General features: G+C 40.8%; 1 protein-coding gene across 1 annotated transcript in view; it reads left to right on the forward strand.

Annotated features, from left to right (window-relative positions):
• Positions 1 to 17,376, forward strand: part of RXFP2 (relaxin family peptide receptor 2) — a 91,344-nt gene that overhangs the window by 62,772 nt on the left and 11,196 nt on the right. Inside the window, exons 11-16 of the mRNA XM_068526505.1 lie at positions 476 to 547; positions 4,183 to 4,254; positions 4,362 to 4,433; positions 6,567 to 6,638; positions 12,662 to 12,891; positions 13,501 to 13,911. Of these exons, the coding sequence (XP_068382606.1) occupies positions 476 to 547; positions 4,183 to 4,254; positions 4,362 to 4,433; positions 6,567 to 6,638; positions 12,662 to 12,891; positions 13,501 to 13,911 (929 nt within the window). The remainder of the gene's footprint in view (positions 1 to 475; positions 548 to 4,182; positions 4,255 to 4,361; positions 4,434 to 6,566; positions 6,639 to 12,661; positions 12,892 to 13,500; positions 13,912 to 17,376) is intronic.

Genomic DNA, 17,376 nt, shown 5'->3' on the forward strand with positions numbered 1-17,376 from the left:
TAGACAGAGGAAATGTAAAATCACTGTTCCCCCACCAAATTTAAAATTTGTTTGTGGCCCAAATGGGGTTGGTTCAAGCTTTGCTCTTTTTCTGGACTACTTCTTATAAGGAATGTGCCTTACCCAAAGATCCTCTCAAAGCCTTCACAGAATTATTAACAGGGTCCAAATTTGACATTGCATGTGTGCATGTTGGGAAAGAAACACTTTCTAAAGTAATCAGAATCCAAACGAAGTGCAGCTCCGTAAACCACACTCAGCACCTCAAGTTCCTTACGGGAGCATGTCCTGGAGAGAGCATATGGATACATTCTCTGTAAGAAGCTCCTGCCTGTGTTCCACACCAGAACGTGCCTTGCTTTGAGATTTCAAAGGAGGCTTATTAAATTACACCGGATCAATGGCATCTCCCAATGAGAACTGATTACTACAGCAGACACAAATCAACAATGCTGACTCTTACCATGTCTTACAGGTTTCTGCCTAGAAATCAAATTGATTTTGTTCCAGAGAAGACATTTTCGTCATTAAAAAATTTAGGAGAACTGTAAGTAGCATTGTCTACTAGGAAAATATGATTGCTTCTTCAGGATTACAAATCTAAATGACTAGTGAGACTGCTTTTCATTAGTAGCAATCAAAATCCTGTAGACCGCTGGATATTCAAAATCAATTAAGAAAACCAACATTATCCTAAAAGCAAATTAAAAATCAGACAGTGGGCTTAATATGGATTTAGCCTACTCTAATTTCTCTGCCTGTTTTCTTTGACTGATTTCATACATACGTGTGTTTGGGAGTAAATGAGTTTTCCGTGGCTCCTTAAACTCAGGGATTCTCCTCTCTAATGTCTGGAGTACAATTAATTCTCAATACATGCTTGCTGAATGAATAAATGACTGAAATAATATTAATCAATTATAACTAAACAAAAGAATGAACATGCTTATTATCCCTTAAGATATTATAACTTCCAGAGCAGATGACGCAAATAGAAATGTCTAGAAAGAGGCTCATTGAAAAATATTCAGAGAGCTCATGCACATTTTTCTGTTCAAATATATGTTTTGTAGATCTAAACCTTTTGAAAATCATCTGTCTTGCTATTAATTCATCGCTACCCACAAAATGATGTATCATTGGCATTTACAATTGTCTGTTACATTACACATAGTGGTGATAAGGGTAGAGATCTTCTCCTGATCTGAAGTCTAAAAAATGGAAATTAATTTCTTAATCACCTTCTCCCCCATTCTTTATACCTTGCTTTGAAATCCAGAAAGGACTGTGAAAAGTAGTTCAATAAGAGTAATTTGAAAAACAATTCACAAATAATTAAGATAATTTAATCTAATGAATGAGTATCATAAACCAAATCCACAAATATTTAAGTGCCTATAATGTGCAAAGCACCACATTAGAACTAAAATATTATAATTCTATGGCAAAAAATTAAAGACAGCTCACTGCTTTCTCACAGGGGCATTCCTGATCAGACCTTGGAGGATGGATACAGATTTGGGTTACGGGGGTGGAATGGAGGAGTAGAGTAGCCCAGGACAAACAGGAGTGTGTTTTTATACAAACTAAAGGAGACAGTGGTACGGAGTCCACATTCTGAACATTTTCCTAATCCTCGTCTTATACTACACTTAGGCAAAGCCAGCCCCCTGCCCCTGCCAAAAACAAGAGCCTAAATAAGAGACGCTAGCTTTCTTCTTTTAGGACCACCAATAATTCATTCCAATCCAGATAGCACCAGTATGATAGAAGAAATTCAGAACTCAATAGAATTAACTCGAACAAGGCATTTACATTTCTTAAGTTTACAAAAATGTTAAGATAATTTTACTGTGCCTTCTTGACCACAAACCCCTTCTGGAGAGGAATAAGCACACTTAGATGAGGCCACTCAGATCCTTTCCGCACAGAAGACTGTACTTTATTTTTCAAGGTAACACTTTGCAGGACGTTCTCCAGGTGTACGAGATCATCGTCATCTTGTTTTGCTGTCACTCTCCCTCTGATCTGTGCACACCTGTGGCTTTCTTCTGCGCCGTGACCCACTTGTGCTCCTTGCATCTGGAGCACCAGCTCAGAACACCAGCTGGCAGGCTGTCTACACTTGGATGTCATGACAGTCCCTCAAAGTCTATTTGTTTAAGTTAATTTACAGATGACCCTTACCCCACAGCCAGCTTCTTCCCCTAGGCTTGCCTATCTTAGTGGAACCTGCATTCTTCCTGGCAGCCTGGCTAGAAGACTGTTCCCTTTCCTTCTAACTCTCTTTACACTTGATGTCCTATCAGACCGCAAACCCTGCCAGTGCCTCCTTCTACCCGTATCAGCTCTCACCCGGTCCAGGGTCACAGCCTCCTGCCAGGTCTCCCTCCTCTGAATCTCTGGCATTTCATCCTATCTTTCATTCTTCTAACAGAATTATCATCCCATAACCCAGAGCATATTTTCCCACTGTCCTGTTTAACATTCTCCTTCCTTGTTGCCTGCCATAAAGCAAAGTCCTTGACAGAGTTCTCAAATGTTAACGTTCAGAAGAATCACAAGGAATGCTGGCTTTAAATGCTTGTTACCAGGCTCCCTTCCGGAGATTCGGGTGTGATAGTTCTGGAGTGGCACCAGGAAAGTGCTCTTTTTATAAGCATCTTCCTTGATTCTGATGCCTGAACTGTACTCTGGGAAATACTGCCTTGGAAGGTATTCATGGCCTTCCCATTTTGTCTCCAGGCTCTTTTCCAGGCTCTCCTCCTCTACATCTCCCCATCCTTTCTATCCTCCACCCACGTTGGACAACTTGCTGACTCCTGGAGATGTCACTGACTTCCAAGCATCTGTTTCTCTGGTCCTGCTTAATCCTCACCTGAAAATCTGCTCTTCTTTGACTCCACCTATAAAAATCATCAAACTTTGCTCAGACGCTTCCTAATTTCCCAGGCCAAGTTTGATGATTCCTTCCTCTGTTTTTCATCTGTACTTGTGTAATAACACTTGTTTCATTCTTTTGTTTCATAATCTAGTTGTTTACTCTAACTGTAAGCTTTTTTTTTTTTTTTTTTAATTTATTTTTGGCTGTGTTGGGTCTTCGTTTCTGTGCGAGGGCTTTCTCTCGTTGCGGCAAGCGGGGGCCAGTCTTCATCGCGGTGCGCGGGCCTCTCACCATCGTGGCCTCTCCTGTCGCAGAGCACAAGCTCCAGACGCGCAGGCTCAGCAATTGTGGCTCACGGGCCTAGTTGCTCCGCGGCATGTGGGATCTTCCCAGACCAGGGCCCGAACCCGTGTCCCCTGCATTGGCAGGCAGACTCTCAACCACTGCGCCACCAGGGAAGCCCCTAACTGTAAGCTTTTTTAGGGAAAGAACTAAGTCATAGTTATTTGTCACTCCCATATATCCATCAGGAGCACCAAAAAATCAAAAATAGATAAGATCTTTTGTTTGACTCCTAGGCGATTTCACATCTGTTTCACTTTTAACATCTTCTCTGGCTCAGAGGATATTTTGGACCCTTCAAGATTCCTGATTCCTTCTTATCCTGACAAATCTCTTTTTCACATTCTGTAGGGACACTGCCCTGCAATTTTTTCTGGATTGGACAGCCCTATTATATTTAGATCTAAATTCTCAATTTCTTCTAAAAAAAAAAAGTACCATATAAAAGTAGACTAAAAATATGTGAACTTATCCATTCAAGATCATCTGGGCAGCTATTATGTGGTCAAAACTCTCTTAGTTGGAATGCAAAATAAGTAGAGACATAGGTCTTGATCTCAGAAAGCTTCTAATGTAGTTGGATAAACAAGATATCACATACATGAACCAAATAGGAATCACAGAAACAATGAATGGTTGAAGGTACAAAGAGTACCTATAACAGAGGGAATTAATCAAAGTAGACATTGAAGCCATGTTGGGAGTGTGTTGGAGAGGGGCTGAGAGGAAATTCCAGATATGGGAACTGGATGAGCAAAATGTCACCTGTCTGAAGGTGATGGAAAACATATCCATTTGGCTGACTCACATGACTTTGTTGGGTAACAAGCTATCAGGTTGGTTAAATTGGATTGTATTTTCTGTTACATCAAATGGGCTGATGACAGTTGTGAGGAATAATAACTATGTCATTTATTTCCAATGTAATTGCTTTGGGTTTTCACTGTCACCAACAGGGACCTGTCTAGCAATATGATAATGGAGCTACCACCCCACATTTTCAAAGACCTGAAGCTTCTTCAAAAACTGTAAGTTCTTCTTCCCCCTGTCATCAGATTTAAATGGCAACATCTTGAGTTTCCAAAATAATAATATCCTCATGCTTCCTTCCTCCTCCCTTCTAATCGTACAAAAGGAACCTGTCGTCCAATCCTCTTTTGTATCTCCACAAGAACCAGTTTGAAAGTCTTAAACAACTTCAGTCTCTGTAAGTCAAATGTAACAGTATGTTGATTATAATTTTAGTGTGTGTGCTTTACTTAGGACCACATTTATTTTTAAACAGGTATTTGACACACAGGAGGGCTTTTAATTTGAGCATGCATCCTCAGACAGTTGTTAATATCATGATTACCATCAAGTATGTACTGAATGACAACAGAATCTCATTTTTTACCATTCAGTGTGTGTAAAGACCATTTCTGTGTTTGAAGCTATATATAGCTCCTTCCTGAAAACAGGATTCATATGGAAAAATCTCTTACAGTTTTCACAAAGAATTAAATTTGCAATAGTTGTGTTACTAAGCAGTCGGTAAAAAAAAATAGCAAATTATATAAGACTTCTCTACTTCTTCCCTTTCTTCTTTCCTACAACAGTCTACTTGATATCGATCCTCAGAGCATGCTTTTTACTTTTCAATCAGTAAAGAAAAAATTATCCCATAAATATGAACATTCAGACAATTAATATTGTTTAGTATTTTAAAATTTCAAACATACTAGATGTTAAATGGTGCCAAGAACTCTGCCAGCTGTTCTGTGAGCCTCTTCAGTTCCTTTCCCATGAATAGCCATTGTTGGTTAAAGTCTGGGTTTTTTTTTTCCCCACAGAGTGCATATTACTTTACCTCATCCCAGCCCAAAGCCTTTCTTCATTTAATTCCAAAGACCAATCCTTAATATCACTTTTTATTCTTGCTAAATAGTTTTCTGTTGGAAATTAATACAAGATTATTAATTAAGATCTATTTAGATTCTCAATAGATATTAGTGAACATCCAGTGATGAAAAAGACTTGGTTCCTGCTCTCAAGAAGCCAGAAGATATGGACAAAATGATCTTCCCTTCACTCACTACGTACTGAATTCCGAAAGGCAAAGTATCAAGTTACACATCACGCCTTTCTGAAAAGTCAAAGTAGTAACTATTTACCCCATACTTCCCTTTCTTCATTTCTTTTCTTTCTTTATTGTCTCATTTTCTTTTCTCTAAAGATTCATTTACACATTTATTTTACAAACATTTATTAGCCACCAACTTAATCATAGCACTGTCTTGGGCACTCAGTATATAGTAGCCTCTGCTCTTTTGAAAACCACAGGCTATTCATCAAATAATCACATAATCCATGTAATGGTAAAACTGTGATAAGTTCAGGAGAAGCTAGAGAGCAGAAGAAAGAAGGGGGGGGCGGAATCCTTTAAAAAGGACTCCAGAGTTTCCTGCAGGAGGGGCCCTGTGATGATTCAGTGGTAGAATTGTTTCGTAAGTCTCATTTCTGACCACCAAGGTCCTCTATAAAGGACTCAATATGCAAAGGAAAACTCAGAACCTTATCCAGAAATCCTTATTCAGATTTGCCCAAAAGAAGCTGAGTGAGAATCAAACATCTTTCAAAATAAGCCTTTAAAAAGCAAAAGGTTTCTGTCTTTTTAGACTATCCTCTTTCCATCTATGTTTCCTGAGAACATGGCAGACTCCCTTAATTCACGCCATCCTAAAGTGTCTTCTAATAATCCGTATTTGAAGAAGCTTCTGGATAAATGAGGAGTGTTAGAGGTATAACCTCTATCACTGGAGTCCTGTGTGGACATTTTATGGGGTTGGAGGAATTACAGGAATTATGCTTCCCACTGTTGTCTTAGAAAATGACTGTCCTGAATCGGAGCTCCTTTTATTATTGCTTCCATGGTTTTCTACCTTAAAGATACATAGGCCAGGAAGAAATGACTGTATTTAAATCCAGATTCTGACAAAACTCAGGTTGAAAATATCAAGTCCTGTCTGAAACCCTCTAACTCATATTTCGTGATTTATAAAATCAAACTACAGAGCCAGTTTCACAATCATATAAATCACAACTGTCATTTTTAAATCAAAGAAATGAATGAACGTGTTTTATTAGAAGGTTGTTCTGCATATGAAAGTGACAAATCAGCTCCAAGTTACAGGAGGCATAAATAGAAATGGCAGTTTTCTAAGACAGTTTATTGTAAAATTTTCATCCTAATTTGAATTTATAACAAGATTTTGAAGCATGGTTTTTAAGATTGACAAAGAATACAATGATTTAAAAGTTAAATCCTAAAAACATGAAACCTATTGTGCATATTTTCCAGAGACCTGGAAAGGATAGAGATTCCAAGTATAAACACACAAATGTTTCAGCCCATGAAGAATCTTTCTCACATGTATGTATGTATGAAAGAATGGGGAAAAAAGTATGGTGAAACGTTGCCGATGGGGAAGAAAGTATGGTGAAATGTTGCTGATATTCTCTTTTAAACTGTCTGATGTATCACTGCAATGTGTTTTATTTTTAGTTAATTAATTAATTTATTTATTTATTTTTGGCTGCGTTGGGTCTTCATCGCTGTGCGTGGGCTTTCTTTAGTCGCAGTGAGCGGGGGCTACTCATCGTTGCGGTGGCTTCTCTTGTTGCGGAGCACGGGCTCTAGGCGTGCAGGCTTCAGTAGTTATAGCACGCGGGCTCAGTAGTTGTGGCTCGCGGGCTCTAGAGCGCAGGCTCAGTAGTTGTGGCGCACGGGCTTAGTTGCTCTGCGGCATGTGGGATCTTCCCGGACCAGGGCTCGAACCTGTGTCCCCTGCCTGGGCAGGTGGATTCTTAACCACTGTGCCACCAGGGAAGCCCCTGCAATGTGTTTTTATGCAAGAAAAGTCTTTTTTTTTTTAAGAAATTTTTTTTTTAAGGCATTGTTTACTTTGTTTATTTTTTATTATTTATTTTTGGCTGTGTTGGGTCTTCGCTTCTCTGCGAGGGCTTTCCCTAGTTGTGGCAAGCGGGGGCCACTCTTCATCGCGGTGCGCGGGCCTCTCACCATCGCGGCCCCGCCCGTTGTGGGGCACAGGCTCCAGACGCGCAGGCTCAGTAATTTTGGCTCACGGGCCTAGTTGCTCCGTGGCATGTGGGATCTTCGCAGACCAGGGCTCGAACCCGTGTCCCCTGCATTGGCAGGCAGATTCTCAACCACTGCGCCACCAGGGAAGCCCAAGAAAAGTCTTTTTATTGAGAACTTTTTAATTTTGTCACCTTTGGTCCCTGTTCAAATAGAGCTCAATATTATGATGTGCTGACATGAATGACACTTCTCTCTGGAAACATGCTGTTTATCCAGTTGAGGCCCAATAAGAGATTAGGGTACCAGAATGCCACATATGACACAAGATGAAGTCACTGGCTAATGGTACTCAGGAGACCTGGAAACATTAATTCACCTCACATGAGTGAGCAGTCAGCTACTCTAAGATTTGAGCCCTTAAGAGGAAAGGTGCTATATAAATTCCAGGTGTTGTTTCTGTTACTGAGTGCACTGCAAAACAGAGGTAATTAATCTTTATAGTAGTTCTGGTAAGTCACGTTAATATATTTGGCTAAAGTGCACTGTGTAAGTTGTCTTAATATAGGAGTTTATGACATGATCATTTCTTTACCAACTGTGTAATCTAATGTGTTCATGACTTCAAAAATCAACCATTGTTATCCACAACAATAGGGAGGATTCGATGTAAGATATCAAGTTGGGATCAGCAAGGGGCTGAAATGGTTGGTGTGAAGGTGACCTTTTGGGAGAATATTTTGTTTATGTCTGTGCAGTAGGTGTGATTACCCAAAGACAAGTATTTGATGTATATCCATATGGTTTTCATAAATTCTCTTTCTGTGGCTCTAGCAGATAAATATTTCATGAGGCTATCATTTCCTTGCTGCAGGCAGAATGTGAAGTCTCCTTAGAACAAAGAAATTCAACCTTTATAGAACTTGATGGAGAAGCTGCTGCTTTAAATATGAACCGCAGGTTGAGGTCAAGAAGGACCCAACAATTAACAGAAAATGTGTGAACTTAGTTACTTCCCTACTAAGTGACCTACTGGTTCTTCTTTCATCTTCCTTGCCCATCGTTTATTGAAACACGTCCACCTGCCAACCAGTGCCCTGGTCCCAGTGGGAGGAGAGGTTGGACCACCGTAAGCTACTTGAGGGCAGGGATAACCTTCAATATCTCTATGTGACATACCCAGCACTAAACCGTGCATCATTCATTTGCCATCTAACAAGTATTTGTTGAGTACTTCCCCCACGCCAGGGAGAACACAGGGATGAATGAGAGAGAGAAGTGTCTGCCTCACGAAGCTTCCATTTAGCTTTGGGAACCAGAAAGTAAACTAGTTAACAAATAAATCATTAAGAAATGCTGGGAAGAAAAGTATAGCAAGATAAAGGCAAGGAAGGAGGATGTAGGTAGTTCACCTAGAGGTCAGAGCTGTGACAGTCAAGCAGCCCTGAGTGGAAGGAGACAATTCTTCCTGGAAGGTTCTTCCAGGAAGAGAGAAAAGCAAAAGCACTGCACTGAGAAGGGGGTGAGCCTGGCTTGTTCGAGGATTAGAAGGGAGCCGACGTGTCTGGGTGGAGTGAGCACGGACGGGAAGCGCTGAGGCGGATCAGGGTAGCCAGGGGTCCAATCATGGGAGGCCTGCAAGCCGGGGCAAAGTAAAGCTTTCTTTTTTTTTTTTTTTTTCCCTGCCTCTCTTTTTTTCAAATTTTCTTCTACTTTATTTTTATTTTCTCTTTTTTACTGAGATATAATTGACATACAGCATTATAGTTTCCTGTGTACAACATAATGATGCAATATTTGTCTATATTGCAAAATGATCACCACAATGAGTCTAGGTAACATCCATCACCACACATTGTTGCAAATTTTTTTTTCTTGTGATGAGAACTTTTTTAAAAAATTAATTAATTTATTTATTTATTTTCGGCTGTGTTGGGTCTTCGCTTCTCTGCGAGGGCTTTCCCTAGTTGTGGCAAGCGGGGGCCACTCTTCATCGCGGTGCGCGGGCCTCTCACCATCGCGGCCCCGCCCGTTGTGGGGCACAGGCTCCAGACGCGCAGGCTCAGTAATTTTGGCTCACGGGCCTAGTTGCTCCGTGGCATGTGGGATCTTCGCAGACCAGGGCTCGAACCCGTGTCCCCTGCATTGGCAGGCAGATTCTCAACCACTGCGCCACCAGGGAAGCCCAAGAAAAGTCTTTTTATTGAGAACTTTTTAATTTTGTCACCTTTGGTCCCTGTTCAAATAGAGCTCAATATTATGATGTGCTGACATGAATGACACTTCTCTCTGGAAACATGCTGTTTATCCAGTTGAGGCCCAATAAGAGATTAGGGTACCAGAATGCCACATATGACACAAGATGAAGTCACTGGCTAATGGTACTCAGGAGACCTGGAAACATTAATTCACCTCACATGAGTGAGCAGTCAGCTACTCTAAGATTTGAGCCCTTAAGAGGAAAGGTGCTATATAAATTCCAGGTGTTGTTTCTGTTACTGAGTGCACTGCAAAACAGAGGTAATTAATCTTTATAGTAGTTCTGGTAAGTCACGTTAATATATTTGGCTAAAGTGCACTGTGTAAGTTGTCTTAATATAGGAGTTTATGACATGATCATTTCTTTACCAACTGTGTAATCTAATGTGTTCATGACTTCAAAAATCAACCATTGTTATCCACAACAATAGGGAGGATTCGATGTAAGATATCAAGTTGGGATCAGCAAGGGGCTGAAATGGTTGGTGTGAAGGTGACCTTTTGGGAGAATATTTTGTTTATGTCTGTGCAGTAGGTGTGATTACCCAAAGACAAGTATTTGATGTATATCCATATGGTTTTCATAAATTCTCTTTCTGTGGCTCTAGCAGATAAATATTTCATGAGGCTATCATTTCCTTGCTGCAGGCAGAATGTGAAGTCTCCTTAGAACAAAGAAATTCAACCTTTATAGAACTTGATGGAGAAGCTGCTGCTTTAAATATGAACCGCAGGTTGAGGTCAAGAAGGACCCAACAATTAACAGAAAATGTGTGAACTTAGTTACTTCCCTACTAAGTGACCTACTGGTTCTTCTTTCATCTTCCTTGCCCATCGTTTATTGAAACACGTCCACCTGCCAACCAGTGCCCTGGTCCCAGTGGGAGGAGAGGTTGGACCACCGTAAGCTACTTGAGGGCAGGGATAACCTTCAATATCTCTATGTGACATACCCAGCACTAAACCGTGCATCATTCATTTGCCATCTAACAAGTATTTGTTGAGTACTTCCCCCACGCCAGGGAGAACACAGGGATGAATGAGAGAGAGAAGTGTCTGCCTCACGAAGCTTCCATTTAGCTTTGGGAACCAGAAAGTAAACTAGTTAACAAATAAATCATTAAGAAATGCTGGGAAGAAAAGTATAGCAAGATAAAGGCAAGGAAGGAGGATGTAGGTAGTTCACCTAGAGGTCAGAGCTGTGACAGTCAAGCAGCCCTGAGTGGAAGGAGACAATTCTTCCTGGAAGGTTCTTCCAGGAAGAGAGAAAAGCAAAAGCACTGCACTGAGAAGGGGGTGAGCCTGGCTTGTTCGAGGATTAGAAGGGAGCCGACGTGTCTGGGTGGAGTGAGCACGGACGGGAAGCGCTGAGGCGGATCAGGGTAGCCAGGGGTCCAATCATGGGAGGCCTGCAAGCCGGGGCAAAGTAAAGCTTTCTTTTTTTTTTTTTTTTTCCCTGCCTCTCTTTTTTTCAAATTTTCTTCTACTTTATTTTTATTTTCTCTTTTTTACTGAGATATAATTGACATACAGCATTATAGTTTCCTGTGTACAACATAATGATGCAATATTTGTCTATATTGCAAAATGATCACCACAATGAGTCTAGGTAACATCCATCACCACACATTGTTGCAAATTTTTTTTTCTTGTGATGAGAACTTTTTTAAAAAATTAATTAATTTATTTATTTATTTTCGGCTGTGTTGGGTCTTCGTTTCTGTGTGAGGGCTTCCTGTAGTTGCGGCGAGCGGGGGCCACTCTTCATCGTGGTGCGCGGGCCTCTCACTATCGCGGCCTCTCTTGTCGCGGAGCACAGGCTCCAGACGCGCAGGCTCAGTAGTTGTGGCTCACGGGCCCAGTTGCTCCGCGGCATGTGGGATCTTCCCCGACCAGGGCTTGAACCCGTGTACCCTGCATTGGCAGGCAGATTCTCAACCACTGCGCCACCAAGGAAGCCTGATGAGAACTTTTAAAATCTACTCTCTTAGCTACTTTCAAATATACAAGACAGTATTATTAACTATAATCACCATGCTGTACCTTATCTTTCACATGTTTTTAAATTGTTGTATTATATTGAACGTCAGAAGTTTTTAAAAAGTGCAGAGGATATAGTATTCATATGTTGAGAACATTGGCTTTTTAAAATAAAACAGTTAATTGCTCTTTTAATTGTATCCAATGGAATTTTTTTTACCAAAGCAATTTTATCTACACATATAAATGTAAAAATATATAAACAAACTTTCTTTAACTTGCTAGTTTAGCAATTGAATGGGCAGATGACAAAAAAAGATTAGATGAAGAGAAAAGAACTAAAAGAGGTGGTGAACGAATATAAAAATAAAATGCGTTTTATGGGAGAAAATCCTAAAGATAACAGGTTTGGAGAATGGCAGTAAACCAAATGATCTCCCCAATTCCAGCCCTTCAAGATTCCACACACTTAGACCATAAACACACTGATCACAGACAGGCCTGTATTTTTCTCTAGAAATGGTTTAAGTCCTTCCAGGCCCTATTAAGGAATCTGTGTTTAAGGCAGCTGCTTCTCCTCCTCACTTCAATGAGACTGAATTTTCCTAGTCTCAGGGACCTTCCCTTCCTGCCTGTACCAGGGAAAAGAAGGCTAGTTTAAGTGAATATACTTAAAACTAAGTACAAGACAGGAATGTTTTTAGTGAGCCACTCCGTGGGCCCCTTATATCCCAAACCGAGGCCCCCGAACGTTTGCTAAAAGATCAATTTAACAATGACAATCTACTTTTTTGTAATACCCTAGAGAATCACCCAATGTGATGGGGAAAAGTAGAGTCCTGGAGATTTCCCATTCTCATGTCCTCCCCTGACTTACCTCAGACAAGCCACAGCAGATACCTATTATGTTCTTTAGGTTCTCCACCTTTAAAGAAAGAACACTGCCTAGAGTAACGTAATATTTAATGAAGAACTCTACAATTACGTAATCACTACTAAACAAAAATAACCAAGCCTAGTGAAGCCACACACCTAACACAGCTGCAGCCCCAATAGGACTGCAACTGTCGTTTCTGTGTCATTGCTGTAAAGTGACTCTTTTTTCCCTTTGACTTTAGTTATTTCAAAAGCTTTCGATACTGTTCCTATGCTTCCCATGTCCGAATATGTATGCCCTTGACTGACGGCATTTCTTCATTCGAGGACCTCTTGGCTAACAGTATCCTCAGAATATTTGTCTGGGTTATAGCTTTCATAACCTGCTTTGGAAATCTTTTTGTCATTGGCATGAGATCTTTCATTAAAGCTGAAAACACAACCCATGCTACGTCCATCAAAATCCTTTGTTGTAAGTATGTTTCCTATATAAATGGGTTAAGGATATCTTTGGAGAGCTGTGCCCTAGATTATATTGGCATTCAACAGATGGCGTTTAATATGAATTATATATGCTGGGCAATTTTTTTTAAAGTATGAAGGTGCTGTTGTTCTCTTTGGCTGCTCTTTTCTGGATCGCGTGAATCTGCAGTGACTTATGTCTTCGAAATGGGGTAATAGGGAGCCGATGAGTTAAGGGATGGATTATAGAGGACAGGTTGTGGGTCACAGAACTATGTTTTGTTTAACCTTCAATCGCAATAGCATCCATGCTCCTCAAGCCCAGAAAATGATTCCTTTAACAACTATGTTAGTAATATTTTTTACTGTTTAAAACCTAGACCCCCCCCCCATACCCCCGCAAATTATCTCCCCACCACCATTTTTTTCAAAATTATAAAACAAAGATGCAGTGTAGTACTTTAGAAATAGTACACCTTTTGAAGTCCATTGGCTTCTGGGCACTATTGTAGGTTTTACGTTAGTTCACTTAATACAGGAGGAAGGAAGCAGACCTAAATCAGAAAACTAAGACGGAGATGCTGGAACTACCAACATACATTCTATGACTCTTCAATAGGTGCGGACTGCCTGATGGGTGTTTATTTGTTCTTCGTTGGTGTTTTTGATCTAAAATACCGCGGGCAGTATCAGAAGTACGCGTTGCTGTGGATGGAGAGCTTAGAGTGCCGCCTCCTGGGCTTCCTGGCCGTGCTGTCCACCGAGGTCTCCGTCCTCCTGCTGACGTACTTGACTTTGGAGAAGTTCCTGGCCGTTGTCTTTCCCTTCAGTAACATCCGTCCTGGAAAATGGCAGACCTCGGTCATCCTCATTTGCATCTGGATTGTGGGATTTTTAATAGCTGTGATTCCATTTTGGAAGGAGGATTATTTTGGAAACTTTTATGGAAAAAATGGAGTATGCTTCCCACTTTACTATGACCAAACAGAAGATATTGGAAGCAAAGGGTATTCTCTTGGAATTTTCCTAGGTAAATTATATTTGTCATTTCTTGGACAAACGTTATTCTTGTAGCAATACCATAGATTTCAGTAAAGCCATATTTCTCCGTTTCAGAAAGTAAACAAATATAGTCAAGACTGTTTTCCTTTTTTAAAGAAAAGTCCTTGCCGTGTATATATAGGAGGTTTCATTAAATTTTTTATTATAGAGATTTAGTATGGAAAACAAAAACATACTGTCAGGATCTCTGAATGATCTTTTTATTATCTGTAAGACCCTTTGATTTCGTGTTCATACAAAGTGACAATGAGCTGGAGGAATTCTAGTTCACTGCCTTGTCCTGTGACGCTACCAAGTTATTTGAACTCATTTTTTTACAGTCTAGATATGAGCTAAATAAATAATAATAAAATTCTTGAAACTGACTAGCAGGAGATTATCTGAATGGAAATACCAGGAAGGTTTATTACCTTCTGTAAATGCAGTTCCAAAGTCCGCAATGGAAGGGTGCTTAATAAAACTCTTTGCTTTTTAGTTTTCTTAATTCTCCCTAATTAAAGAGGGAGAATTCAGGGTTTTAGAAAAGAAAACGCTACCTTCTCTATTACAAATGAATGAGAAGTTTAGCCCTTAAAGATTAAAAAGACTTTTAAAATTGTCTAGTAGGTATCTCTCTTGCTTAAAACTAAGGCCATTCCCATGTCCCCTCTTTAACTAGGGCAGTATTATCATTTCAATTCCCCTTTCTCATCTTGTCCCCCTCATCTAAGAAGCCAATAAGCTCCATCATCCTTTCGTTTTTTTTAATACTCGTTATCTTTTTTTTAAATTAATTAATTAATTTTTGGCTGCTTTGGGTCTTCATTGCTGCACGCGGGCTTTCTCTCGTTGTGGTGAGCGGGGGCTACTCTTTGTTGCGGTGCGCAGGCTTCTCATTGAGGTGGCTTCTCTTGTTGCAGAGCACGGGCTCAATAGTTGTGGCTCGCGGGCTCTGGAGCGCAGGCTCAGTAGTTGTGGTGCACGGGCTTAGTTGCTCTGTGGCATGTGGGATCTTCCCAGACCAGGGATTGAACCTATGTCCCCTGCATTGGCAGGCAGATTCTACACCATTGCGCCACCAAAGAAGTCCTCATCCTTTCTTTTTCATCAAATATTTTTCCCTCGAAATACACCTTTGTCTTCTCTTTCTTCCAGTCTCTACCTACTGCTGTCACCTTTGTTTAAAGCCTTATGACCTCTGCCCTGAATTATTACATTAGCCCTCACTGGTCTTTTGGCTTCTGCGGTCTTCTCTTTCCTGTTTATCTGTTCACTACCTGAGTACCAAAAGGACTGAGTATCCTCTGCTCAGAGACCTTCAGGAACTCCCTGCAACCAAGGTCAAGTTTAAATTAGTCACTTAAAGCCCATCACAAAATGGCCCTAACCGCCACTCCCAGCTATTCTCCATCTATTCCTTCTCTTCTTCCTCTGAAAAAGAAAACACTTTATATGTACCATTTTAATAATACTCCTCACATAAACCCTGTCTGATAGCCATTTTTTCATGGCTATGGCACTCCTACAATGTTGTAAGCCGTTCCCGGCATAGGTGCACTTCATGGAAGCCCTCTCTCCCTCACACACACATATACACACACACTACTGTACATTCATTGGTTCAAACAGGATTTATTAAGCACCTCCTATAGGCCAGGCACTATTTTGGGAACTGGAGATAAAACAGATTGGCCCCACGGATCTGCAGCCAGAAAGAAGGATGAAGACAAGGAAACACGTCCTCACGTCACAGGCTGACAGATGCCACGAAGGAGGAGTACAGGATGTTCCAGGAGCCCCAGATCTGAGGACCAGGGAAGACATCCCAGTAGAAATGAACCCAAACGGAGGCCCAGAGGATGAGGACACATTAGCCAAGTGAAGGCAGAGGTCGTGTTCCAGGAGCTGGAGACCCACAGCCAGGGAACAGGCCCAGATAAAGGGCAAAAGAACTATGGTGTGGAAAAAGAAAAAAAAAAGAAGAACTATGGCATGGCTGGATCTTACAGTTAAGGTGTGGGCGTCGCTACAAGGGTTTAGCACACACACATAAACATCATCTACATACACATAGCTTATCTGTGAGAGATGCAGTCCTAGAGCCCGTTCTTTTGCTTAAAAAATATAAGACTATATAGTTTTTAAATAATTTTTTAATTTTAGAATATATTTAGATTTAGAGAAAATTTGCCAGGACAGTACGGTTTCCTTATACCCCTCACCCAGGTTCCCCGACTGTTAACATCTCACATTCCTATGGTGCTTTCAGAACATACACTTCTGAACCTTTCTATAAGTCTGTTTTCAGGATTTGCACCAGAGGAACATCTTTAACAGTCATTTTATTTTATTCTTTTTTTTTTAACACCTTTATTGGAGTATAATTGCTTTACAGTGGTGTGTTAGTTTCTGCTTTATAACAAAGTGAATCAGCTATATGTATACATATGTTCCCATATCTCCTCCCTCTTGCATCTCCCTCCCTCCCACCCTCCCTATCCCACCCCTCTAGGTGGTCACAAAGCACCGAGTTGATCTCCCTGTGCTATGTGGCTGCTTCCCACTAGCTATCTATTTTACATTTGGTAGTGTATCTATGTCCATGACACTCTCTCACTTTGTCACATCTCACCCCACCCCCTCCCCATATCCTCAAGTCCATTCTCTAGGAGGTCTGTGTCTTTATTCCCATCTTGCCACTAGGTTCTTCATGACCTTTTTTTTTTTTCTTAGATTCCATATGTATGTGTTAGCATACGGTATTTGTTTTTCTCTTTCTGACTTACTTCACTCTGTATGACAGACTCTAGGTCCATCCACCTCACTACAAATGACTCAATTTCGTTTCTTTTTATGGCTGAGTAATATTCCATTGTATATATGTGTCACATCTTCTGTATCCATTCATCTGTTGATGGACACTTAGGTTGCTTCCATGTCCTGCCTATTGTAAATAGAGCTGCAATGAACATTTTGGTACATGACTCTTTTTGAATTATGGTTTTCTCAGGGTATATGCCCAGTAGTGGGATTACTGGGTCGTATGGTAGTTCTGTTTTTAGTTTTTTAAGGAATCTCCATACTGTTCTCTGTAGTGGCTGTATCAATTTACGTTCCCACCAACAGTGCAAGAGGGTTCCCTTTTTTTTTTTTTTTATTTATAAATATATATATTTTAAATTATTATTTATTTATTTATTTTTGGCTGTGTTGGGCCTTCGTTTCTGTGCGAGGGCTTTCTCCATTTGTGGCAAGCGGGGGCCACTCTTCATCGCGGTGCGCGGGCCTCTCACTATCGCGGCCTCTCTTGTTGGGAGCACAGGCTCCAGACGCGCAGGCTCAGTAGTTGTGGCTCACGGGCCTAGCTGCTCCGCGGCATGTGGGATCTTCCCAGACCAGGGCTCGAACCCGTGTCCCCTGCATTAGCAGGCAGATTCTCAACCACTGCGCCACC

Source organism: Eschrichtius robustus, chromosome 18, assembly GCF_028021215.1.
Source record: "Eschrichtius robustus isolate mEscRob2 chromosome 18, mEscRob2.pri, whole genome shotgun sequence".
NCBI lineage: Eukaryota > Metazoa > Chordata > Mammalia > Artiodactyla > Eschrichtiidae > Eschrichtius > Eschrichtius robustus.